This window comes from Fringilla coelebs, assembly GCF_963513975.1.
Source record: "Fringilla coelebs genome assembly, chromosome: 11".
Taxonomy (NCBI): Eukaryota; Metazoa; Chordata; class Aves; order Passeriformes; family Fringillidae; genus Fringilla; species Fringilla coelebs.
The window spans coordinates 12,183,075-12,210,558 of record NC_140037.1 but is presented as its reverse complement, the minus strand read 5'-3'; the positions used below and the strand labels follow the sequence as shown (position 1 = coordinate 12,210,558).

At 46.7% G+C, this 27,484-nt stretch overlaps 1 protein-coding gene across 1 annotated transcript; it reads left to right on the top strand.

Annotated features, from left to right (window-relative positions):
- Positions 1-3,876: 3,876 nt before the first annotated feature.
- RNF128 (ring finger protein 128) lies at positions 3,877-25,537 on the top strand (the record flags this gene model as incomplete). The annotated part of the gene is made up of 7 exons (XM_084212784.1): positions 3,877-4,315; positions 14,268-14,515; positions 18,546-18,617; positions 19,198-19,280; positions 21,820-21,916; positions 22,706-22,883; positions 24,255-25,537. 7 exons carry the CDS (start codon positions 3,877-3,879, stop codon positions 24,389-24,391), a joined length of 1,254 nt encoding a protein of 417 aa, XP_084068910.1. The 3' UTR covers positions 24,392-25,537.
- Between the last annotated feature and the right edge of the window lie 1,947 nt (positions 25,538-27,484).

Sequence of the window (27,484 nt, the reverse complement as noted above, 5' to 3'; positions counted from 1 at the left end):
CTTAACAAGGCCATTTGCATCACAGATTGCCCATGAAGCCAGAACCGCGGGCTTATGTAACGGGTGAAAGATGACCTGTTCCTCTGCAGTGACACCCGGCTGGAAACGGGAGCGGGGCGCTCTCTGGGGAAGCATCAGGCCAGGTGGGATTTGTGCCGTGCTGGGAGAGGAGGAGGAGGAGGAGAAGAAGGATGGGCGTTGTGCGGCAGCAGCAGCAGCAGCAGGAAGTTTGGGCCGCAGGACATTCCGCCTGCCCCGATCGGCGGGCGTGTCCCCGGGGCTCACCTGGCACGGCTGAGCTGCCGGCACTGCCCAGCTCACCTGGCTGGTGTCAGGTTCCCGCTGGGACTCGCAGCGTTCCGTGCCCGCGCTGTGCTCACCAGCAACGGAAAATACCTCTGGACATCTCCCTTTCCTGCTGCCGGGAAGAAGCAATGGAGCAAGTCAAGAAGATCTGGTTTATCTTTCTCCTGATGGATTTTTTAATTTCATTCCACGCTACAGAGGCAATTTCTGTGCTGGCTTCTCTCAGTTTATTCTATTTCAACAGCACCAGCAACAGGACTGTGTTTGAGCGCTGTGAATGTGGCCTGTATGGCTTCAATTCTCCTTACATTGGTGCTCAGGGGGTGGTGGGCATTCCTGTGTCTGCTGCTGATCGTTTTGCCTGTGACCAAAATACTGACTTCACTGTCAGGGAAGCACCGTGGATAGCCCTGATTGAAAGAGGCAATTGCAGTTTTGCTGAAAAAATTCAGGTGGCAACCAGAAAGGGGGCAACAGCGGCCGTGATCTACAATTCACGAGGCAGAGGCAACAACACCCTCCTGATGGCACACCAAGGTGAGTGACAGGCTGCAGGCACCTCGGCATTGCTTTCTCTGAAGTTGGGGTCAGGGCAGCACAGCCAGGCTCTGAGGAATCGGGGGTGTTTGTGGATGATTGTTGCTCTGATCAAGAGATTCAATTAGAAAAGTAACATGCTATGCAATTTGAGTCTTGACTTCAGTGCTTAGTCAGCAAGACCTGCTGTTACATTCTGATTGGTACAGGGCAGGCAAAGGGCTGAGTGTCTGAAGTTAGTCCTGTTTTTTACCTGTACAAGTTGCAAATTAATTTAGACAGTTATGTGGAGCAACTCTTAGTGTTTGTTTTGAAGGCACCAGTGTGTTTTTTGAGGTGAGAGGACACAAATGAACCCACAGGTGCCTCCAGCATAGGTATGTGCTTTGCAGATTGCAAGATAGATCTTGTCCTTTTTTTTTTTTCCTCTGAATTTTCCTAATTCTGCGAGCCAGGAAGTTCTCAGTGTGAGTTATGTGGCTTCAAAGAGGTACAACTGGCATGTGGGTTTTAAAACCTATCAGCTCTGCTGGGACTCCCAGCCACCTGACCCACTCCTCACGGGCCCAGAGGAGTCGCTGACCAGGCTGGGATGCACAGGGCCTGCTGGCCCCTTGCAGCTGCTTCCCTGCCAAACCAAGCAAGCCGGGTCGAGCTTCTCCTCGATCACCACCCTTCCTTCCATCACCAGTCCTTGTCAGGGCTGCTCTTAGTGCATTCTTCTCATTTCTTCATTTGTGCTTTTTAGTCATATGATGTACTGGAGTGCACGCATGTGTAAGAGACTGTGGCTAAGTCTTATGCTCAAAATCCACAGATCTATAGGAAATTTTGTATTCTGAGAAGGTTCCAATCTTTGGCTTTGGTTCAGTTTTGTCTGAGTGAAAATGCTAGAGTTAAACATCCTTAAAGTTTTGTAAGCATTTGAGTATGAATAGATTGGCTGCTGTTGATTGCATAAAGCTTGGTTGTGTTTTCAGAGGTGTGTGAAGTTTTTCTCTGCCCCTATATGGAACAGGTTTCAAAACAAAAGCACGTTTCTCTGATTGCTTATGGATTTACTTCTCATTATAGGTGGAGCTATTGCTGTTGAAATAAGTTGTCTACTTAGATGTGGAATGGGAAAATGAAGGTTTGTTTAGGTTAGGACAAAAGTGTTCACTTAGTAAGCAATATTGATCTTGAGCAAATTCCTTCATCTGCTCTTCATTACTTGCTCTGCATGCTGCAGTTGCAGTAGCAAAACCAAACCAATCTCCCTGTGCTACTGAGCTGCTAAAACCTCTAGCTGCTGTGCTGGCAGGGTAGATGCTGGTGGAGGGGTTGGTTTTGAAGCACCTGTGGCTGGCAGGGGGAGTGGGCTGGTTCTGAAGCCCCTGTCCCCAGGGAGGATTCAAACCTGAGCTGGGTTAGGCTGTGTAATGCCCAGTGTGCTGCTCTTAGCACAGGGGAGGGAAAGGCAATGGGTGCCACAGACAGATGACACATGACTGGTTATTACTGCTTATCAGTCAGGCTCAGAATCAGCCCAAAGCCTGGGGTAAAAACTGAGTGGTGCTGACTGGTATGAGAAAGGGTTGAACTCTGTGTTTACACGAGCTTTGTTAGTGCTTGCATAGGCGGCAGCTGATGCTGGGCCATGTAATTACTGCCCAGGAATATTCCTTTCTCAGTGATGGGCTCACCCAGAGCTCCAGCCTGTGCACAGTGCTGTGGCTGTTTGGGATGTGTTTGAAAGGCTCCTGGGGCTGGGGGCGATTCCCGCAGAGCAGGTGATAGGAGGCAAGACCTCTCAGTCAAAAGAGTGGCTCTCTGGAGAAGAGGAGCTTGAAATGTTCTTTCTCATGTTATTTTCCTTTGTTAACTCCCTGGCAGGGCTCTACAGCATTTCACACTCGTGGTTGCAATGACTCTGCCAGAACTCTGATTGCACTGCCTGATGCAGGGCAACTTGGAAAAAGTGTGTAAGTGCTGGAGCAAGAGACTGGTGGATGCAAACTGGCTGCCCCAAAAATAACAGCAGGGCCCTGGAGAAACAGGACTTTTTGTTGCGAGTTCCATAGATCAAATACTAATTAATGATGCAAACACAACTAATACATAACTAGAAAAAAGGGGTTGCTGGTTGAAGTGGCAGGTTTGTAGCATCTGTCAAATGATTGGGACAGCAGTGGCCAGTCCAGTGAGGGTACAGTGCTAACCCAGTATTTTGTAAGATAACATCAGTCAGGACAGACACCGTGCTGCTGAGTGTTCAGCAAACATGAATTCAGCTATTGGAAGCAGGCTGGCCCAGGGCTGAGCACAGCACTTGTGCTGGTGCCGCTGTGGAGCGTCAGGAGATCGGCATCTCCCGGAGTCCCGGTGCCCGCCCCCCGAGCTCTGTCCACGGCGGGCACCGGGGTGGGCTGGGGGAGGAAGCCGCTGTGCCGGGACGTGATGGAGAAGGTGAGCGACCCTTCCTGGGGGCACCCGGGGATCACCCATCACCCCGAGAGGTGATGTCAGGAGGAGCCGTCACTTTTGAAAGGTGGCCCGGGAGGGTGACCGTCCGTATCTCCTCGGGAGAAACGTGGGTTGGTGGCGCACTGCGCCCGGGAGAATGCAGCGAGGGGGACGCCCGGATGCGCGCCCCGCAGCACCGCAGGGCCCGGGGTCCCCAATCCCCGGGTAGCGGTCGGGGCCCATTCCCGGCGGGGTTCCCGCGGCGGCGGGCGGTGCGATGCGGTGCGATGGTGCGGTGTGCAGTGCCGTTCCGTGCCGTGCCGTGCGGTGATGCGATGGTGCGGTGCGGTGGTGCGGCGGTACGGTGATGTGATGGTGCCGTGCTGTGCGGTGGTGCCGTGCTGTGCGGTGGTGCCGTGCTGTGCGGCGGTGCGGTGTGCCGTGCCGTGCCGTGGGGTGGTTCGGTGGTGCGGTGGTTCGGTGCCGCGCGGTGCTGGGGGCGTGCCGCGGCGGGGGCGGCCCCGCTCCTCCCCCGGCAGCCGCGGCGCGGCTTTAGGCGGCGGGGCGGCCGGGCCGGGCCGTGCTGGGATGCCGTCGGGGGCCGCGCTGCTGGCGCTGGCCGCGTTGCTTTGCGCCGTCCCGCCGCCCGGTCCCCGCGGGGCGGCGGCGGCAGCGGCGTGGACGGCCTGGCTGAACGTGTCGTGGGAGAACGGCGTGGACCGCAACCGGAGCGGCTGGGAGGCGGGCGAGAGCGGCCTGTACGGGCTGGACTCGCCGCTGCAGTCGGCCGAGGGGCTGCTGGTGCTGCCCGACAGCCCCAACGCCTTCAATGCCTGCAGCGCGCTCACCAACTTCAGCGGGGCCCCCCCGGCCGGCGGCTCCCCGGGCTGGCTCGCCCTCATCGAGCGCGGCGGCGGCTGCTCCTTCGCCGACAAGATCCGCCGGGCCGCCGAGCGCGGCGCCGCCGCCGCCGTCATCTACAACTACCGCGGCACCGGCAACGAGGTGCTGCCCATGTCCCACCACGGTGAGCGCCGGGGAACGGCGGGGGGCTCGCAAACAGAGGGGACCCCGCGCTGGGAGCGGCCCCTTCCCTCCCTCCCTCCCTCCCTTCCTCGGGGGCTGCGGGAACGGCGCCCGGCCCGGCCGCACATCCGCGGCTCCTCGGTAGCAGCCGGGAATGTCGCTGCCTCCCCGCAGCACAGGAGTTTCTGCCCGGACTGGCCAGTGCTGTTTCAGGCGCTGATGGTGTTGTTTTTTCTCCGATTAATGAGTAACCGTGTCCGAAATCTGCGGCTGCTGCTGGGGCTGAGGTCGAGTGGGCTCTTGCCGGGCCCTGGGTTTCTGGTCTGAGCCTGTAGTTGCCACAGGTGATGGATGCTGAGGTTTTTAAAGCCTGTTGAGACTGTGGAGTTGATTGGGGCTGTAAAGGAGGCCGGGTTTCTACTCTCAGGCGCTGTTTCTCCCTGTGCCCTGCGCAGTAGCCGGCTCGGACATAAACGAAGTACCAGACTCTTCTGTAGGTCACTTTTCAGCAGCAAAATGCCTCTTCTATTGCAAGTGGCTGAAGGTCGTTAAGGGTTGTTTTCCATTTTGCACAGGCTGATAACAGAGCTCCTCTTCTCTTGCTATGTAAAGTCTCCTACTTAGTGGAAGGTTTTTCCTGACCTGCCCATTATTCAAAAGAAGAGTGAGATTTGGCTCTGGTTTAGGCTAATGTTACCTGAGGAACAGACCTAGGCTGAAAGCTGTGTAAATGCCTTCTGGTGACAGTCCAAGCAGGTGCCCTGTATGTGACAGGATGAGTGGCTTTGGTGGCTCTGTCCAGCTGTTGGACAGAAATGCATCCTGCTGGGTATGTTGGAGTTCTGTGAAGTGACACTGCTTTGGGAAGCCCTATCTTCTGAAGAGAAATTGAACAGTGAAAACTAGTATTGTGTCTTAAAGCTCTGAGTGTTTGAAAAATAATTATATCCCTGCAGCAACCCTCTTAGAAAGTTTGGAGAGGATTTCTCTTAGCAGTGGAGGCAAGTGTTCTGATGAGACAAAAAAACAGTAGCTGCCTCTGGAGGTTTGCTGTCTTAATGAGCTTGCAATCTTAAAGAGCTGTAGGACTGTTGCTTCTCTGCTTTAAGGATTCAAAACATACAGTCTGGATAGGCTCTGGCCTTTCTGAGGCAAGGCTTTCTTATGTAATCAGATCATCAGCTGACAAATGCTATTGAGATCTGACTATTGCTGGGCGAGTTCCTCCTGCTGAACTGACAGAGCGTCCCTGCCCTGAGCCCTGTTCACTGTGCCTGCCTAATCCTGCAGCTCTTGGAGGAGCTCCCTTGGCACTGCTGGCCTGGGTAGGTCACTGCTGAACCTGTTCTTGAGGGGAAGGACCATGTGCTCCTGCTCCTCCTCCATCCTGGCTGCTGGGAGACTTACAGCATCCTAACCTTGCTGGGAGTTGCCTCTCGAAATGAGCCAGGGGCTCTTGGCAGGGTTTGCTCCAAGAGGAGCTCCCTCCTTTCCTGTGCTGTCTTTAAGCTTTCTGCTGTGGCATTTATGTCAGAGTGGCTCTAACTGTCCTGATTATCCTGCATGATGGGATGGATACTCCAGGGCATGTTGGAACTTCCCAGCTGAACTGCAGACAAATAGGACAGGGACTCCTTGGAGAAGACAGCTTCTGTCAAACCACTTATTTAATCTGCCTGACTCCTCCTTGCCATGTTGTAGCACAATTGCTAAGCTAAGCTTGGGCTAAGCTTGTTGCTGCTGTTGCTCTTACTGCTTGTCCTTGTGTTAGCCCCTCCCTTTCTTTCCTGTTCCACCCTCCCTTTTGTTATTCTCTGGACTTGAGTTCTTTTTCTATCCTTGTGTCTGTCTGCAATTCCTGTTCTTGGCTCTTCCCACAGCGATGCTCTTCCTTCTCTTATGGGGCTTTGGTGACACGCTGTGCTTGGGCCACCCTGCCCCTGCTGGGGGCCAGTGCTCTCTGGTCAGACTGGACAAACACTGCAGGCTTTGAACATGGCACAGGATGGAGCTGGCTGCAAGTCATCAGCCTCATTTGGTTTGCCAGGTGCAGGATATCCCCTGTGTAGTGCTGATGAGCTCAGCCTACAGCACTGCCCCTCAAACTTAGGAGCTGAGAGTTGGTCACAGTGCCCTTTGCTGAGCTGTGCTTTGGGATGGCTCCCCTCTCCTGGCCTCCTTGGTGGCACTGGGTGCTCTGACTCCCTGGAGCCAGAGGGAAGGTGGCCAGGCTCATTAAAGAATGGGCTTTGTGCAGCTGCACCTCCCACCGTGTCTGCAATGGCTGTAGCTGTGCTGGTGGTGACTTTGCAGTCTGGGTTTCCTATTTGGCTGCATTTCTGCTCTGACTGGGGCCATATGCCATCCAGAGAAACCAAGGCCAAACACTTCCTCCAGGCTGAGGCAGTGGGAAGTAGCCAGAGATGGCTTTGCTGGGGTGGGGGGTAATTAAACCAGCAGTGCCTAGTGCTCTCCTCTCACCTGTGGGGCATGGAGCTGTCACCTGCCTGGCAGAGAAGGAAGAGCTCTCTGGGGGGGCTCTGTATGGCACAATACACTTTTCTTCAAAGAACTTTGGTGGTAACAAAACACACAGTTATTAACAGAAGCTTATCTAAAATTGTAGTATGCCTTTTTCTGGGGCCTTCAGACTTAGCTTTTGAAGCAGCTGTCTTGTTTAGAGACTTAAATGGGCCTGTATTTGCAGCAGTGTTTGTCCTAGTCATCCTGCTTCCAGAGACTTTTTTTCTTATAATCATCATGTTTAGTCTGATGAATTCTTCGTTGCATCAGTGCTCCATATAACCTTTTTGCGTGCCAACTTAAAAAAAAAAACAAACCAAGAAACAACAAAAGCTACCCAAAAAAAGCAAACCACTCTGGCAATTAAAACAACAGAATGCAGTGAATAGCCAAATCAGATATGATCAAATCCTGCCTAATTATCTCTAACAGGTAGAATGAGAAGAATTTAATGGAGTCCAAAGTAAAATTTACTTTGTGGTTTATAAGCACAAACCCATATCAATTAGCAAACTTGAGTTTTAACTGTGCACATTTTAAGATGGTACCGCTCTGTGTCAGGCTGAGCAGGGTTTCAAAGTACAGTTCTGTGTGCTCATAATTGCACCTCTCTGTAATCTCTGTTGACCTTCTGGAAAAGACATTTGATTGGAGAAACCAGCAGCATGTGGGGAAAAAAGTGCAGGGCAGTAGTTGGTTTGTGTTAAAGGTGGACCTTTCCTTAAGCCAGAACCAGGCTGTTAGGTGGCTTAGGCTTGAGGGCATGCTGCTGCCCGTGGGAAGCATTCTTTGCTGTTCAGTATTTCCTTGCAGCTGGTGGAGAAGGATTCTTTGCAGGTCAGAAAGCAGCTGTGATAATTTTCTTTGGTTTCTATCCTATGGTGTAACTCTAGACTTGAGGAGCACATCCCTGATCTGCAGAGGGCTTATTCTGGGGGAACACAACTGAATGATTCTGCCTCAAGCAGTAACAGCGTGAATCAGGCTAACAAGATCTGGTTCAAGTGTAAACATGCATCAGTGGGTGAAAGGGGAAGGAGAGGTTAAATATGTAGCACTGCTACTTTACTTATTCTGCAGGAGCTTCACTGAGGTGAAGCCTTACCTCCATGTGCTTAGAGAAAACAGTGTATGGCAGAAGTGTCTAGTTGTGCTCCACTGCTTTTTGTGAGGTTTGATCTTCAGAAACAAGCTAAAACTTTGCCAAGGTATTGAAAGGCTGATGGGAGCTGTAGAACCATTAAAGGTTGAGTCAGAATTGTAATCCCAAGGCAGGCTGTGCTGAGACTTTGTAAGCCTTGTGTAAACAAATAGTGCACCTCTCTTTGCAGTGAGAGAAGACTTGTGCTGAGAACATCTGAGGAGAGGAATGAGGATGGAGGATCTAATTAATGACACTTCCTCTCTCATGTTCCTTGGCTAGGGTCAGATGAGCCTCTGCAGATCATTAAGCCTTTCCTACAGTTCCTTTTTGAGAAGGACCTTGCATGCATCTGCTGTGCCTGGCTGGTATTTGCAGTCTGTAGTGTCTGGAGTTTGTAGTTCTTTGCATCTGAGAATAGCTTTTTGATGTGTATGTGCTGAGCTTTATGGGCTCAAACTCAGTTTGGTTCTCCTGGCTGCCTGGTTTAGAATAAATGAATGTCACAGCTGTAGTGGCATTCAGATGAGCAACCCTAGCACGTGGGTCTGGCTGGTGACCCTGATCTCCCCCCCTCAGGGGATGGTGGGGTGTGACAGGGACTGGGGCTGCCCCCAGCACAGCAGTCTGTGAGCAAACAGGAGGAGCATTGAGAAACTGGATGGGACTAACTGGTGCTATTGACAGCTTCTGATCCCTGCTCTTGCTCCTTATGATATAATTTAGGTACCTCTGTGCCATGGAAAACTGTAGGGTAGGCATCATCCCTTAGGTAGCCTGGAATAGGTCTGTGAAATGCCCTTGCACTTTGGGTTTACTGGACTGCTGAAATGTGAAGGGATGAATTAAAATCCTAAGTGACAGCTGTGGTAGCAAAGGCTTCATTGGGAGGGACATCATGTTACTAAAACAATGACAGTGCTTGTTTGCCTCCAGCCTTGAATGTGCTGGTGAGCACACAGCAGTCAGCTCAGCACAGTTCCCCACTGTGTCCACTGTGACCTGTCATCTTTTCACAGACAGATGCTTTCTGGCTGAGACTGTGCCCATTTACATCATTTTACCATTAGCTTTCTCAGACTCACTTCATCCCAGTGAACACTTAGCTGCCACCAGCGTGTGGGGAGCAAGGGATATTAGTGGTGAGCTCATTCTCATCCAGAGAGGGTGAGCAATGTATTTACTAAATCAAAACTGCTGAAAACTGTGGCGTAAACTCACCAAAGAATTTTCATTAGCAATTTTGCTTGCTGTTTCTCCAGGAGGTTTTAGATGTTGTTTGCTAGATTGAAAGGTGGTACTTTAGTCTTGCAGGTGCCACTGACCCAACAGCATGTGAAGAGAGCTGTCCTACAAGATCTCATTCATTTCTGTGCCCTTGAAAAGTTTTACTGTCATGGCTGCTGTTTTAGAGGATGATTTCATGTTATAAATATTCTAAGATTTCGGGGATGGGAGCATTTATGTAACACTTTAAGGCTCAAAAGAGGGGGGGGGGAGAAAAAAATCAGTCATCTTCAGTGTGAAGGTGACTGAGCACTGGAACAGGGTGCCCAGAGAGGTTGTGGAGTCTCCCTCGTGGAGATATTCAGAACCTGTCTGGATGTGATCCTGTGCAGCCTGCTCTGGGTGACCCTGCTTTAGCAGGGCATTGAACTAGGTGACCTCCAGAGGTACCTCCCCACCCCAGGCATTCCATGATTTTGTGTGAATACTTGCCCCTGTATGCAGAAAGGCTTGTGTGTTTGGGAGGAAGAGATCAGACATAGTGCCATATGCCAAGTAAAGCAAGCTGAAAGTAGATTTAATTAAGCTTAGGTAGCAGTGTGAGGAAAAAGGCAGTTCAGTCAAACAGTTTAGATCATAAGGGGCTATAGCTTTAAATAACTGCAAAATAACCTGAATGTAAATTGTTCTTATATCTTGGTGCCAGGTGAAATGTGTGCAGAGCATGCAAAACAGGGGAAGAAGGAACAAGCCTACGATGTCAGCTTATCCAGGCTTATATTGCTCCTGAACTAGGAGTTTAATCACCTTCCCCTCTGGCAAAGGGAGAGCTTATCACAGGGCAATAAAGGTGTTTCCTCTGACAGCGTCTGGGATGGAGGATGATTGTGGGCATGGACATTCCTGATGATATTTGCCTTGTTCCTGTGGATGACAGCAGCCAGCACTTTATTTTTTGATCCACACTGTATGGTGGATGAGAGCAGAGCTGGCCTGCAGGGTCTGGTTTTGTAGTGTCTGAGGCCAGGGAGAGCCCTCGTGTCCCAGAGTGGGGAGTGCTGCTGAGACTTGATGGCTCCATGTGCAGTGCTGGCTGTCATCTGAGGTGAATTACGTAAGGCTGGTAATACCAGCTCAGCCTGTGTACACTGTTAGTTTATTTTTCCTCCTACTGCAACAGATAACAGTGAGCTTGTACCAGCCTGCTCGATAACCACCAGAAATCCCGTTTCTTACTATGCAAGTGCAGTGAGATAAGCAATGTTCAAGACGTTGTGTTTTTGTTTTTTCTGGGCATGGAAGATAGGCTATCAGATACTCCTCTTACCTGCCTGAGGAGCCAGGTGTGCCAAACTGGTACGGAATGGTTGCAGTGTAAACTGACAGTGCCTTTCATGTTAAAGAACAGGAGATAGCTTGATCTCCTAATGCCTTTTTTGCTGATGGTGGGGTTGGAAGGGTGCCAGAGGAATACTTCTAGCTCCTTTGGCATAAGGCACAGCTATTACTGCTCTGTGCTGCAAGCACCATATCTTGTAGATAAAAACAATGATCCAGGCACCAAGGCTGGAGTTGTATTTGATCTCCTGAAAGAACCTTCAGATAGCATTTCTGCTCTGGTGCTGTGGTTAAGGAGAACCTGTTCATTCTTTGAGAATTCAAACTCCAAAGTCTTCACTTCCCTTATTTTTTTTCTTTTTTTTTTGACTATATGAAACATTCAAAAGTAATTTCTTCCATTTTGCTTTTTCTGGGTGGGTGGCTTATGTGGTTGCCAGCTGGGCTGTTGAAATGGATTGATGATCCCACCAGCAGCAAGGATGGGGTGGGGATATTTCCCAAGTGGGGTGCTGGGCACACTGGGGTGAGCTGTGCTGGTCCTGGGGAGAAGCAGCGTGGCTGTGCCATAGCAGAGGCACTGGTTGCACAAGGTGCTCACTGGACAGAGTGCAGGAAGGTGAAACTACGATCCCAGTCATGCATTCTCCTTGTGGGCCTAATGTGCTGTGCCCCAGCACTTCCCTGCTCCAAACCATTGGGGTTTGGGTGCTTCATCAACCCATTTCTGCCAGATTCTGACCAGCTGCTGCCTTACAGTTTGGGAGGTGCCCAAAGAGGCAGGCTGTGTTTCCTTAAAGAGTTGAGTAACTTTCCCTCTCCAGTTTCACAGGAAATGGGAAAGGAAAGAGGCCTGGTAATGTTTAACTGAACAGGTCTTGGTTCTGTTTAGCAATGAGCCCATCATCAGCTAAACAGGCAGCAGAATAATTTCACCTTCTGGTGTCCCTTAAAAACGGTTCCAGAAGCTTCAGCAGAGCCACAAAAGCTGACACCTGGGCAAAGAACTCGGGTTTCTGTGAGGTTTTTGCTGTGCACAGCTGACTTCCCTCTGCTTTGCTGGGGTCTGGGTGGGGGAGAAGCTGACAGTTGAGAGCAGCTGCTGTGCTTGAGGTACCTCTGCAGATGTCCCTTGTGCTGGTTTGAAAGCAAACCAGTGAGAGATCCCAAGTCAGAACTAGAATTTAATAGGAAAGTTAAAATAAATGCAGTAGTAGAAAAACACTGACAGAGTCAGGATACAACCTGACACGCTGTGGGTCAGGGTGTTGGTAGCAGTGCAATTAATGGGTCCTGCAGTGGCAGGGGTGGTTCTGCTGAAGCAGAGATCCTGTAGAAGGGTGTGGTTTTCCTCTGAAGGTCCACTGGTGGTGTAGATGGGTCTGGTCTTCCTCAGGGAATCCAGTGGGAAAAGGCTGCTCTGGTGTTCCGAATGTCAGATTATATCCAGGTAGGAATGCTTGGCTCCTCCCCCAGGTGGAACATCTCACACTGGGATGATGTAACTTTATCAGTCATGCAGTGAGACCCAATGGCCCAATAATAGAAGATATCCCCCTGGAGGGAGGATGGGTCTTGGAGGAGATGAAGAACACTGTCCCACCTGGTTTTAACAGCTGGTAACAGAATACTTTCTTTTGGTTACATCTTGCATTGCCACCTAGGACACCCCTCAAATCCCTTGTTTCCTGCCTGATGGCCAAGCCCTGTCAGGACCTCTGTCCAGGCTGGTGGTCTCAAGGCCACCATAACATGTTTCAGTACCTGTCATAATGGGACCCAAGTTGCAGCTCAAGAAGTATTGGGTGGGGGTGATCCTCTTGCTTTTGTTACAGAAGCACAGAAGTTGTTGCAAACATGTGCTGATGGAAGTGGCCGCTCACTTCTGCCCTTGTGCCAGTGTGGAGGCCACCAGCTGTTCACCTACAGTAGAGCTGAAATTGCAGCAGGAATCTCTGGGGTTGAGAAGAGTCAGTGAGGATTGAAGCTGTCATCTGATGGCCTCCTAACTATGGAGTCTGAAATTTAAATGGAATATGTTTCCTTCTTTAAGGGTAAAACTTTTCACAAAGGATGGCTTAGTAGCTGGAATGGTGACATTTCATGAATAGGAGTTGCTATTCTGTGTCTTGTGTTGTGCGTGTGTGGTTACAAGATAGATTTACTGTGAGACATGCAGAAATATAGGGGAATAGGGTTTTTTTTGCCTTTTTTTTGGCAGGCTTTTTATTTTCTCATTGTTGCAGCCTGTTCCTCCACTTTCTTCCCTGCTTATGAAAGCAAGTCTCAGCTTCTGACTTCGTTGCTTGCTGCTAACATCTGACTCCAGCTCATTTTATATGTGATGTATAAGCCCTAGTTCATCCTTAAGAGTAGTTGCAGTCTGGGAGACTTATTTTTTTCTCTTCTCTGTGTGATGTTGTTGTCTTTATGAGGAGCTTTCTGAATAAAATATGAGTTTTGTCCCACTGAGGAAAGTTGCTTGCTGTGTTGGATCACAAGCATTATGTGAACAAGCTGGAAAACTAATAAACACTTCTCCAATGACAGCCTTTGTGGTTTAACACCAATCCTAGGGCTTTTTGGTAGCTGAAAATTGAATAACTTTCAGCAGAGGGAAATAACTTGAGTAACTCAGCAGAGGGAAAAACAATTGGTCTTCCCATTAAAGAGTGTTTGGCCGGGGGGGTTAGCTAAAAATAGCACTTTGTTACAGTCTTTATTCTTCCCCCATGCAATGTCTATTATGAGTGTTTGCAGGTGATGGTTTAATGCAGTGAGACTCCTGATTAGCTGCTTTTCTTGTATTCAGAGAGAGCAGTGATAATTTACTCATCTCCCTTTTTTCCCCTCTTAAGGACCTCTCTGTTATATTGGGACTTTCTTATGTTTCTACAAAGGGTATCAAGTGTCCTCAAGCCCTTGCATGTCACTGAAAGGAAACCAGTTTGCTCTGGTCTGTGCTTGCCTGGAATTGCTTGAAATTTCTTCCTACCATAAACACCTTGGTTCCTGTGACTTGTGGTGTTCAGTTAAGCCAATAAAACCTGTTGTTAAAATCAGGATAGCATTTGGCATATTGCCCCTAACTGTTTAAAAGTGGAGCACATCTCCCTTCATATTTGCTTCCCTCTGAATCTGCAGTAGAAACTCATAAAAACACTTAGACTTCACAATGCAATTTCCCTAAATAATTTCTCTATTGCTGCTGAAAATACAGAAGTGAAGGGTGATCTATGATTACTCAGTGTCTGGGGAAGTACTCAAAAGTACTGTCAAATTTAGGAAAGAGGTGCTAAGAAGCAGCAGGGAGGGAGTTGTATCCATTATAGGAAGCAATCCCTACACAGATATCACAATCCCCAGTGACCTTTCTCTGTAGAGGATTTATTTTTAACTTCATGTAGTTCAAAGGCATGTTAAAATGTAAATCACCAAAGTGTTGTGTCCAAAATAGGACAGTCTGTGTCCTATATAGGAGTGAGGAATGCTGTGGAGAGGAATGAATCCTAAACATGGTTCACTTGTGCTCACAGGTAATGGGACACACTTTCAGCTGGACGAGCACTCAGTGGTGACACTTGTTTCATTGGTTCCTATTGAATCTGTAAATACTCTTTGGAAACTTCCCACAGCCATTCCTTTAGCACTCAAAGCAGGACATCTAGGACAATGCCTCTGGTAAAACACCTGGGAACTGAGCATGGATTCCCCTTCTTTGCAGGTGCTGAAAAGATTGTTGCAATTATGATTGGCAACCTGAAGGGCATGGAGATCCTGCGCCGGATCCAGAGCGGCCTGAAAGTCACCATGGTCATTGAAGTGGGCAAAAAGCGCAGTCTCTCCATGAATATCTTCACCATCCTCTTCATCTCTGTGTCCTTTTTTGTTGTGGCAGCAGCAACTGTGGGCTGCTATGTCTCTTACTCTGCTCGGAGACTCATTTTGGCAAGGGCCCAGTCCAGGGAGCAGGTGAGTTTGTGCTGCTGTTTCTTTATACCCCCACCCCTCTGTGGTGTGGATCTTGAGGTTTGTAGGTTTGGGTTAAGTACCAAAATGACTGAATTTGTTTGACCTTTAAAGTGCTAAGAGATACATCTTTGTGCAGCTTAAAACTTACCTGAAGAACAGCTAAGAGTAAAGTGCATGGAGAAAAGCTGACTGTGCTCAGCTAACTGTGTTTCCTACAAATATTCCCTGAACTGCAGTGTTGCCCTATTGCTGATGTAGTGGGGGCTGTGAGAGAGCTGAACTGCTTTTAGCTGACACTCATCCTTCCCACATAGCACTGCTATGTGCTTGCCATAACAGGAAACACGACTGGAAGTGTGTCTGCAAAAACGGGGCATGACTTTAGCTGCAGGCTGGGAGGCTGCTGCTTGTTGAAAGCTGCTTTCTGACTGAAAGCTTTCTGAGAATTACAGTGACAGACTCAGGGTTGGAAATATTGGAAGTTGTCATCTGCCTGTGAGATGTAGCATTGCCACTCCTGGATGAAATGTGGAGTTGTCTCTAACTTGATGCTGTTCTCTTGCTGACATTTGTGGACAGAGATGCAGTCTCCTGCTGATGAATCCCCTCCTTCAATACCCTGCCATCTACCTTAGTCTCACAGCTCTGTTTAACAATGCTAAATAAATCTGGGCAGGAAAATCTGGGTGCCCTATGCACTGTTCATTAAATCAGATTTAACTCTTTCCTCCTTTGAAGGCACTTGAGAGTGCAATTATGAGCTATAAGGCTTTCAAGAAGCTGCAGATGTAACTAATGCCTGTGATGGCTGGTACTAGGAAAATCCAGTCTGCTTGGCTAGAAGTCTCAGGTTCCATGTGCACAAGGAGCTTGCTGCAGGTTGAAAAAATAGCATTGATAAATGACATGCCAGTTCCACATGATTTCAGCAGAACTGAAATCAAGGAGCCCCAAGAAGTGCTTTGTGGAGTAGAAGAATACAAGAAAGCTTCTCTGCTGTCAGGGCATAAAAATGTACTATTCTGTCAAAGTGAAACTCTGAGACAATCCAGACTTGTTTTCAATTGTTTTTATACCCTGGCATCTCACACTGACCTCACAGTGATTGGGTAAGTAAAGAATAACAGGGCAATGCTTTTTGTTCAGATGAATTAGTAAAAGGTGATGCTGCCATGTGCCCTGTTAGCTGCTGATTGGATTTTAATGTAGATCCAGAGTTTGAGAGTTTTAAGTGCTTTGGCTCCAGGAAGTACTGAATATTAGTCAAACAACTTCCTGGCTTGTGTGGTACATCTTGGTGCCTTTCCTGCCACCATTCAGCCCTTTGAAAACCCAGATTGCTTGGACTTAGTGAGTATTGAGAAAAGCCAGTCATGGCAGCTTCTGATCCAAGTGAGAAGTTTGGTAGCACATCTGTCCTGACCTAACAGCTAAACCAGAGTAGTTCTTCCCTCTTGAGCAAGCTACACTGTGCAACCTGCTAGTTCCTTCTTGAATGCATCTTTTCTTCTGGGCCTGAAATTCAAGTCTCCACCTCTGCAGTTTCTTCCTGCATTGGGAGGGCAGTGAGCAGGAAGGTGGAGAATTGAGGCAAGTGTGGCAGGTGGCTTTCTACCTTTCTAGTCAGCGGAGTACTGACAAATTCAGTTCTCAATATAGTAACCTTTCTTAATAGAGCAAAATGACCCTTGATGTTATCTGTGGCCTGGTTTCTAATTTCAGCTCAAGTCTTTACTTCCTTTGATTTCATAAAGATTAGATGTTGCAGCTGAGAAATTACCTAATTAATGGCTTTGGAGGAGCCAATTGCTCAACTTTCAACAATTCAAAACTGCTTCAATGGCAATAGCTACCTGTGGGGAAGAACTTCCTTAGCTTACAGGAGAAAAGCAGGAGTTCCCAGCCTCCTCAGAGCTATCTGGTCTGCACTGCCATGGCCATGCTCCCAGGGTGCCAGGAAGGCACCCTTATGCAGAAAGGGCTGGAGGTAAAATTGGCAGCTTTGAACAAGGAAGACTTAGGACTGAGTGCCTCCAAACCTAATTTTCCCATTTAGATACCTCACTACTTCTACCTGCCAGAGCCTGGATAGGAGTTGGGACCTGACCTGTTTTGTAATATCTTGATTCTATTTCGGGACCTGACCTGTTTTGTAATATCTTGATTCTATTTCCTCACCTTAGCTTTTTTTCCTAGCTTTTTCTGTGTTGGGGATTTTATAGTACTAATATAATTCATGTTTCACATTCTCTTGGAAAACCTGGCTTCACAAAATGCTTTGACATTCCAAGCTCGAGTATCCTGGTAGACTGTTCAACATAAAGCTTCTTCTGCAACCTTTCTCCATCCCCTGGAGGGGTGTTGTGCTGTGCTTGCCAAAATCAATGTTAAAGGTGACTTTGTCATTGATGCATTTAATGAGGAACAATTAAAGTGGTGCCCATGCAAAACTTAAAATATTGTTTCAAGTAAATTATTAACAGTGCAGCCAGTTGGGTCCTGTTTAATATGCTTGGCCTGACATTAGATGTGTAGATGAGATACTGTATGAGGGAGTACATTCCTAGAAAGTTTCGTTTTCAGTTAATAACCAGTAGTGGTGACAGTTCTGGCCATGTATAAGTGCTTGTATTGCTGCATTCCTGCTCAGTTGATGTTACCACTTTTGCTGCTCAGACTTCTGGGGGCCTCAGCAAGCAGCAATATTGTGGCTGCTGCCCTGTGGCTTCAGCCTCAAACCTTGACAAGGGCAGCATCATTTCAAAGCTAACCATAAGTGACATACAGAAGCATATATTGATGCCTTCAGAAGAACTTGACAAACTTGCAAGAAAACCTCAGTAATTCTTGTTTCTAAACAAATGTGCATGTCTGCATCCCTCACCTTTGGATTCTATGTGTCTCTTCCTTGATAGCTGTTAGTAGCTGTCAGCTATTAAACTCTTAAGGCATGCACATGGATGCACTTATCTTGGGGCACGAACCCAATGCTAATACAAAAATAGCTCATTTTGTGCTAGGACTATTTGACAGGGTCCCAGGGGGATGTATAAATCACCTTGTTTGCTATTAACTACTTTAGCACAAGGAATCTTGTGCAGACCTGAATGGCCAGTCCTTGCAAGATTGTCAGTGTCAGCCAGAGCCCTCGTCCCACTTGTCCTTCTGTGCTTGTGCCAACAGTACTGCACTTGGAAAAGTTTCCTGTAACTGAGCTAAAATGCCTAAGGAGATGGAATGCTGGAAAGGCAGCAGTGTGGGTTCCTGCACGGAGCAGGGGAATGGGAAAGAGGCGTTTTGGTTAGCTGCACAGCTCCAGTCTGCTCTGTCCCTGAGGTTGGTTCTGTGTTGGGGATGGCGCTGCCTGAAGTGCAGCAGGCAGGGAGAGGACAGTCCCGTGAGGACAGTCCCGTTCTTGGGCTCGGTGCAGTAGCACCAGCCTGTGTGTGACCTTTCCACAGATCCCAGGTACTGCAGGGACAGCTGCACAGCAACAGTTGCCAGGCAAGCTGCAAAGCAGTGGAAGCAGAGGGGTAGTTCAGGGTGTATTGGTGCTAAGTGGGCTGGTTGGCAAAGAATCTTGCACCTTTCATCAGAATGTTTGTGGCAGGAAGGTGTCCTAAAGTGAGTATAACATAAAACAATTGATTGTTGAACTCCATGTTCAGTCTTCTGTTCCAAGTCAGTTTGAAAGCTTCAGTTTGTTTTAGCTGGGTCTGATGTGATCAGGGTATTATCTTTCATCTTCTCAAACTAAAAAACACATAATTCCTGTGCTTTGTGAGAAGGTTAGCCACAACCAAAGCAGACATAAATGTGTGTCTGGTGTGTCATCCTGTCAGGAACTGCATCAGTATGTCTCGAAACTCCATTTCATGGTGACTCCAAATAGTGTGGTCATGCTTACTTGGCTTATTCTGATAACATCTGGGTTTTAAAACTGTTGCTTGCTTGCAGCAGGCCCCTGGGTAAGTATTAGTAAATGAACAGTGAAATGGCAGTGTCTGACCAGGTTTGCTTTGTGTCACAGCGGCGGCTGAGGGCCAGGGCCAAGAAGGCCATTGAGCAGATGCAGCTGCGCACCCTGAAGGAAGGGGACAAGGTAGGACTGACCCTGTCATCTCCCCTGCGTTGCAGCACAGCCTTGCCATGAAACCTGGGCAGCTCCCCAGTACTGCAGCAGGAGGCAGAAGCCTCTCTGAGCCTGTAACTCTTGGTGGCAGAGACAGTTCCTCTTTCAAACCAGGTCCTTTTCCAGGCCTCGAGACTTCTATTCAATATAAACCAGTTTATTTTGTTAGCTGCTTGCTTGTAGTCTTACTGGTGTGAGGACCTAATTTGCTGGCATGAAGGCTTAAACATAAACTAGTATCTAATCAGCTTCCCTAGCTCTTCTTGTGACTAAAACTGGAGGCAGCAGTTTCTAAACCTCTACGCTAGTGCCTCCAGTAATCCAATAACAGTTTCACCTGGAATTCTAAACCATGGGTTTAAACTTTCAATGCTTCTTTTGTAGTGTCAGCTTGACTCTGACTAATCCACAAAGTGTGTTTATATAAGATTATATTAGTGAGCATCGTGGATGACTCTAGCTAGACCCCCTTGTCTGCAGTAAATCTGACTGGAGTTCAGAGGAAGCATTCAAAGTGTGTTAAAGCAGTAATTTCATTTCACTATTTTAGGAAACTGGTCCAGATGGAGATTCCTGTGTCGTGTGCTTTGAGCAGTACAAGCCGAATGATGTCATGCGTGTTCTCACTTGCAAGTAAGTTGTCTTCCAGACTGGCCCTTTATCCAAAATTCTGCCATGTTTGTTAACAAACTTTCCTCGAGTTTTTGTACAGTGAGAATTCTTGAGTATCTATCAAAACAATGTTTTGAACAACAGAAACAGTGTGAATACACAATTGTAGTGTGCCCCAATGTGTTCATCACTTCCCCTGTGAGTGGATTGACTCACAACTTGGCAGGCCACAGTGCCCCTCAGTGGGATGCCAGGACTTTGTAAGGATTTCTTCCTTTGCTGGTGTACCAGAATGTTACCACTAACTTGTAGGTAATGGGCATAATCTTGCCTGTTTCCTGTCCCTTGCATTACTGTTTACTATGAGGGTTGTGTTTCTCCTAATTTGGTAAAACATGCTGGCTTTTGTAGTTCAGAAGAAAGTATTTCTGTTCTTGTATGCATCCTCTGAAACAGAGACCAAACTAGAGCTATAGCAGTTTATTTTTCTGCAGTTCTCTCCTGTTGTATCTCGCTGCTGTGCTGCTGTGGAAGCCCAGCAGTGAAGCATTAAGGCTTTAATGTGATTGCTACTAAGATGAGCAATGAAGCTGCCCCAGGGCTTAAGGAAACTTGTTCTGTGGGATTTCCCCCTGTGCCTGCTGGCTGGGACTGCTCTGGCCAAGCTTCTAAAATCAGAGGCTTGCCACATGAACTGCCCGAATTGTGCAAAGGAAGAGGTGTCATGACCCTCAGGGAGGGTTACAGAAAGGAACATTTTGGAAACATTTTGATGTAGGAAAATGAAGTTCTGAAGAATAGAAAAATGGGTAGCTGCTGTTGTGTGCTGAGCAGTGCTGTCAAACACTGGCAAATCTCAGCTGGAGTTACCTGTGCACCAGGTTGCAGCTTTGCAAAGGCTTTCTCTGCTCCCCAGCAGTAGGACCTCTAAGGTGTTTTGGTAATAAAACATTGGTCTGCTAAGGTGTTATCAACCAACTCCCTTGATCTGATCCTTAATACTTTAAAAAAACCCCAAAACTGAATGACCTTTCAGGCATGTATGTTAATGATTATCCAGTTGTCTTGTCATGTTTGTGCTCGTAGGTAGTTTTGTTTAGTAATGGACTAAGTGCCATGAGTACAGAAACTTGTAGACAGGCTCCAGACACTTTGCCTGATAGGAGACCTGTCTTCTCATTATTTCCCTATAAACCCTTCTAATCTTGGTATGAACCTGCAAACAAAGCATGACTTTTGGGTAAGAGTGGAGTAACATCTTTTGATTGTGTTCCTTGTACACAAATTTGCTGCATTTGCTGCTTTTACATCTATTTGTGATGTTTCCTTCCTCTGTGGCCCAAATGCAGCTCTCAGAGGCATGCTAGCTTAAAATGACTCATGGACTTCATAATCTTCACAAGTGGTGATATCTGCCAGTATCAACCCTATTAAACTTTCCCTCATGTGACTTATAAACTAATATTTACCACAAGAACATGGTTGATTTTGGTGGTTGACCTCAACACTGAGACCCTACTTGTTGAAAGGATTTAACTGTATCTATGAAAGAACCAATCAAAGGAATGTTCCTATGAATCACATTGATGGTATCTGAGTCCCTGGGGCGTGGGTATTTGCCAAGGGCATTCTTGCCCAGAGAGTCAAACTGAAGGCATTTATAGTTGCAGACGTTCACAAGTCCAGTATTAAGTTCAAGGACTTAAAATATTCAGGCATTAAAAAAGTTTCAGGTTTTATACCAAACATGATGTGGGTGCAGCTGGAAGGAAGTGCCCATGATATGAGCTGAATTGGAGAATCCTTGGCTCCTGCTGGAGTGTAGGCTGCTGAGCACTGGATGTGGTGATCTTACCTCATAATAGAGTTGATTAATTCTGAGCAGTGCTTGTTTGCCTTGCTGTTTCTATTCAGGCTGAGGGAACAGGCAGATCACAGGGTTTCAAGTCATCCTCCTAAATCTGTGGCCTAATTTAAATCCATTGTGGAATTGAGTGTCTTAATAGAAGCACACATTTGCATCTGTGATGGCTGAGCTATATTTACTTTCTTGAGTGTACAGCCTGCCAAATATCCACTTGAAATACACAGTGGTTGCACAGACACAGTAAATGGGTGGGAGTACAGTTTATCTTGGGACATAACTCTGTGAGATGATTTGCCTATGTAATTACAACAGAAACAAATGCTATTTAGTCTACATCTGTATGACAGAAGTTAACTTTAAAGCTAAGGCTGAGATGTCCATAATTGTATCATTTAAATTATCAGCTGGGAGTGTATTGTACGCAGTTTTGGAAGAGCAGCTTTAGACTGTTGAGGTATAGCAAAAATGTTATTGCTGAATTATAGCAAGTTGTATTAGTGTACTAATAAGCACAAACCAGCCACAGGTTGAAAGATCAACTACCCATAACTTTCAGCTGAAACTTGTGGCAAAATAAGGTCATCCATTCTAGAAGGAATAAATTCTTGGTGTTACAAAAGGGTCCTTCATAGCTGGCACATGAGCAATCTTCCTAGTATGAAACCTAACCTGTTGGCTGCCTTCTTTCACCAGCCACGTCTTCCACAAGACCTGTATTGACCCCTGGCTTCTGGAACATGGGACGTGTCCTCTGTGCAAGTGTGACATCCTCAAAGTGTTGGGTGTTGAGGTAAGCCAGCAGCCTGCCATGGTGGCAGCTGCCAGTCACACTGTCACACTGGTGTTGTGGCCACTCCTTCAGCTTTTCATGCTGCCTCTAGAGTTCAGGTGATAACACAGGTGTGCCCTGCCTGTGGCCAGATGCTGTAGGAATAATTGTGGTGTCCCTTTTGGGGAAGCCTGCAGCTGGCCTGGTGAGTTGGTATCACCTAAAGGCTTGGGCAGAATGTCAGCCAGAGCTGACTCATGCCTGACAGAAGAATCTCTGTTAACTCTTGTGCTCACAGCTAAGGGTGTTTCTCAAATCTTCAGGCAGACTTTGACAACTCATACTGCCCCTGAAACCAGCTTCTCTTAGTTGCTCAATACCCAGAGTCCTTGAAAAGTGAATGTGTTAGCAGGTATGACATTTCTGGAGCTGCATGACTTCCTAGGATACATCAGGAGTTTCTGATGTGTTCTGTAATTGCTCGTTGTTGCCAGTGCCAGATGCTGCGTGGACCAGTTAAACTGCGAGCCAGTGTTTGCCTGGGGGGCAGGTCTGCACAAAGGGCAAGGAAGACTCTTCCTGATACTGGGCAAAAATGCAGGAGCTGTGTCTGAGCTTCCCACTCAATTAGGCAGTAACTGGATTTCACCTCTGATGCACCTCTGATAACAGCAGAGCTTTTATTCCATTTCGTGTTTGTCCCTCTGCGTAAAAGGGCTCCGGACTCAGTCCCTGCAGGCATTGCTCTCCCAGAAAGATGCACCCTCCTTCCAAGTTGTAATTTAACCACTTTCTCTTTTGTTCACATAGATGGATGTAGAACCACGCTCTGAGCCTGTGCAAGCCCCAGGATCCAGTGGCCAAAGACCTCTATCCACAGTCACTATAGTTAATGAAGAGGACAATCTTAGTGAAACAGCATCATCTGGATATGATTCTGTACAGGGACCAGATGAACCTGCTCAGGAGGCACAGGCACCATCAGAAAGTATGTCTGCTCTTTCATTTGCACTTGGCTGCTTAGGCTGTGAATTAGGGGAGTTGCCTTCACAGCATCTCACAGGGCTTGAATACTTTGTTTTTCAGGGTTATCTTAATCTTCCATTTTGTTTTAGCCCTTAGCTCTGGTACTTGGTCGTTGTTTTCAAATGAAACACAACCTTAATGTGAATTAAAAGCCAAAGTCTATGAAAGAATAGTTCAAAGTCAGAGGTTTACTACTTCAAGCCCCTTGTCCCTTTGTGTCTTTGGAGATTTCATTTGGATGAGTGAGTGTTGCTTTCCTACTAAATCTGTCTGCTTTAAGTAGTTACTTACAAAAAACTTGTGGGGAGTCAGTCTTGCTCTAGCTTAGATGGTGCAAGATAGAGAAGACAGATACTTCAGCTGAATTTCAGATTTGCCAAGGCTGAGTCATCCTTGGCTTTAGAGAGTGTTAATTTGTAAAGAATATCAGATTTTCCAAGTACTTTATATTTTGAACAAGAGCAAACAAATTGAAAATATCTTCTTAGCACTCAGCTTTACACACACACACACACACACACACACACACACACACACATGTACTCAGTGTTGCTGTTGGCTTTAAAAATTAGAAGATTGCAGGTAAACAAATGAAAGTAACTATCCCCTGAATTTTGGCATGGCCTTAGGAAGGGGATGTTCCATTTCCCATGGGGAGCCCAGCTGATGGGAAAATTTGGGCTTTGCTGCCTGTCTCCTGCAGGACATGTTGCTACAGCAAGTGGTGTGTGTTTGGGAGTGCCCTGTTGAAGTACCCCAGTAGGGAAGAGGACACTTCCTGTGAACTAAACATCAGAAGTTGAAATTGCATCCCTCTAAACAACTCAGGGCGTGCTGGGCCATTACATTTCACGGGCCATTCTTGTGTATTCTCTCTTAAGGTGGGAAGGACACACAGGGACATCAGCCAGACAAGGTTAGTCTGTAGGGAGAAGGCCTTCTCCAAATCAGCACAGGCTCTCCTCAATTTATCCTGAGCCTTGTCTCTGTTTATCCTGAGTTGCTCTTGGTGCCTGCCTTCAGCAGCCTTAGGATACAAGACCTGCTAATATCCTCCTAGTTGGATTCTGTGGCTTATGCACACGACTTCAGCTTGCTCAGCACTCCTGAGCTGAGCAGGCATCTCCAGAAAGGACAGGCAGTAGCAAGAATGGGCTCCCAAACTAACAAGGGGCAGCAGGAGAGAGGTAGTTGGAGCATGGCCTTGGATTTCCATCTCTGCAGGAAAATGCAGTTTTTTGAGCTTGTGCAAATCAAGTTTTTGTGGTTTGCTTTAGGATGGTAACACTTGGCTGCAGCACTTTTTAACTTGACTTGGTTTTCTTCTGGACAGGTGACAACACACATCCTGTGAGTGAAGAATCCCAGCCCTCCACTGTGACTGTCCTTTCACATGGAGACAACCCAGGTTTTGAGGGAGATGAAACACAAGTGTGTGAAAGCAAAATTGTTTGTGAAGTCACGTCCTAAGAACATGCCCAGCCATGTGGTGCAAGCCTTCTGCAAGGAGCTGCCTACTGCCATTCCATATAAACCAAAAGTTGCAAGACTGTTGCAGAAAATACTGCATTGGCAATGTTTAGATAAATAGACTTGTCCAAATCATAATTGTATGGTTTGCCTTTCTTCAAACTATATTTCCTACAGGAGTCTTTAACGCTCTCCAGATAAAGCTGTCTTAAATATAAAGAAAACCAGCAGATTTTAACTAAAACAAAAATTCCATCTTCAGCAAAGCTTCTCTACCATGTTTGAGTAAAGTAAGAAGATTTTTTACGTTTCGTAATTGTCTCCGCTGGGAATTGTTTTGAGTTGGGGTTTTTTGTTTTTTGTTATTTTCATTCAAGTGGATTTTCATTGTCAACAAATTTATTTTGATCCGTTCTGATACTTATTTATGAGACAGTTTTGTTTAAAGCAACATGGTATTTAATGCTTCAGTGCACTATTTTGATAGGAGAAAGTGCAAACTAATGCTTGTCAAACTGGATTTTGTCCACAGTGTCTTTGGTTCTCTAGTAACCGACTGATTCTCTACCTCTCAACTCCAGCCTGCCAACCACACATTCCTAAAGGGGAAGAAAAGAGAGCTGCAAGCTGACAGGCCAAATCTCACTTACTGTAAAGGGAACAACTGCAGGAACTTTTCAAACCTCATTAATGTTAGTTTGTTAGTCTGAAAGGTCCTCAAGTGATTTGAGGAGCTGTGACCATCTCTAGCACCAGCAATGTGCCAGAGTCCTGGCTTTGTGGGAGTCTGGCATGACTTCAGGAAAGAGTCAGCTGAAGATGAAAAGATAGGTTCTCACGAAAGGATCTGCTGTGTTTTGCTCAGAAATGATCCAGTCTCTGAAAAATGCTGACTGTTCTGTACATTGTCTTGCTCAAGTGCATAAGCTGCAGGGAGAGCTGGTGTCCTGTGAGTGTGACAGAGGGTTGGAGAAGCTGTCTGTCCTCTGTGTGGAGTTGAGATGGGGTCAAGTAGGAACACCCTCAATAGTAAGTGACGTGGCCTTGTCCAGGAAAGGTAACTAAGGGCATCTTCTAAATGCACTTTATTTTTTTACCTCTGCATCTTTGACTAGTTTCTGTTGTTTAGTAGGATTTTGTCTTAGAGCCTCCAATAAATAACTTAAGAATCTGGGGGGGAAAGCAATGAATTTTCTTAGCTATAGTACAAATGAAATGGTTGTAAATATTTCATAATTTGTATTGAATTTGAATATGAAAATGTAAATGTAAATAAAACACTATTTTTGATGATCCTGACTGACATAAAATATTATCAGCTCTCATGGAAGCAGATGCTGAATTTGCCCTGTCCCACAACCTTGAAACACATCCTCCTTTTGGGAGGCCAAGAAGAAGCAGTGCTTGCTCAAAGTAATTGGAATAAGGAGTGCTAGTTATGTGCAGGATGCTACTGCTACGTGGATTGAAATTGTGCTGAGATGCTGAAACCTAGTAGTTGTAAGGAAAATCCAGCCACCTTAGGATGTGTTCAGTGAGCTGCTGCATTGTGCTTGTAGGCATGTTCAGCATGAGGCAGTCTGCCATGTGAACTTCAGACCAGACTGGCTGCATCTCCCTTTTCCTTTGTCAGGTTGCTCAGCATCCCTTCCTTACTCCAAAGTCTCTGTTTGCTTTGAGGAAAAAAATTTTAAAAATTATCTCTTGTCCCTTGTTTTGTTCTGGCTGGTTTGGGAGCAGTTAAGTCTTGTATTTCCTTATAGCTCAGTTCCAAATCTAGTCTAGAAAATACCAGTTGGTTCTGAGCTCCAGTTGCAAAGCTGACTATAATCAGACTCCACTCTGAAGCTGTCATTTGCTGTGATTGCCTTTTTATTCTACCTCTGAAATGCAGAGTAGTGAAAGGGACAGCCAAGCAGTAAATATGCAGCCCCTGATTAGTTAATTCCATTTCTATTTCACAAAATTGGTATAAATTTATTGTGGTGTGTAAGCTGCAATGTAGTAGAATCTTATGAGGATACAGACTCATGAAATCATCTGCCATGTTTGTATTCAATAGGAGCAGAATCTGATGTTCAAGGAAAAAAAGGAAAGTGATTCAGATTAGTTCAATACATTGAAATGCACCTTTTGGTTGCTTTGTTTATAGAATTCAAGCTTTACATTTACTGCCTTTTTAGACCAACAAACTGCCTTTCCCCCAGGACCTGTGTTTCTAAGGGTAAGGTGAATGCACAGCCCTTTCTCAAGGGATGCACCAGTGGAGAACTGGGGGGGTGCAGAAGCTCCCATTGAAGAACCTTCATCATCAGATGATGTCTATGTGACCTCTCTAGGCAGGCTTGCTTGCTCAGGGCACTTATGCTAATTTTCAGAGAGAGATTTATTTCAGAAGGAAATTTTCAGAGGGATTCTCATATCAAGTGTGACCAGTGCTAAAGGAACACGTGCAGGGTCAGTACCTGAGCAGTGTGTCAGCTGCTGCAAGTCTGCCACGTTCTTATCTGTGCAGATTTGTTTGTAATTTGTAGCTATGCAAGGGAATTGGTTTAAAAATGAAAGTGTAAATTTCGTGAACACCATCTTGATACTAAACTTGGGTCTGTTGCTGCCAGACTGCCTTAAAGAAATTTCAAAGTCCACTGCCACTTTTTTGTATTTCTGAGTTTCTATGGGTAGCAGCTGTCTTTACCAACCCTACTTAGGGTACTGTGAACATTAGCAAAATGTTCACTTTTTTTGGTGATGCCACAGGTTAGAATGTCTCTGGGTCATGTGTATACATGTTTGTGTGTCTTGGTGGCATGACAGACTCTTTCCTCTAAGCAAGAAGCCAACGGGAGTGTGCCTGGGGCTAGGGTTGTTCCTGAAAAGCAATAAAAACCTGCTGTTACTGTGCAATAGTTTTGGGGTTTTCTATAGATATGCTATTGCTCATGTGTAAGAAAATGGACATTATGAGCCTGCAAGTGGTGCAGTTGCTAAAATGTCTGCCTGTTGACTGTGTTAATATTCCCACTGAGTCACACAGACATGTCAATTCTTCTGTCCCCAAAGAGCAAACTGAACAGGCTCTGGCATGGCTCCAAG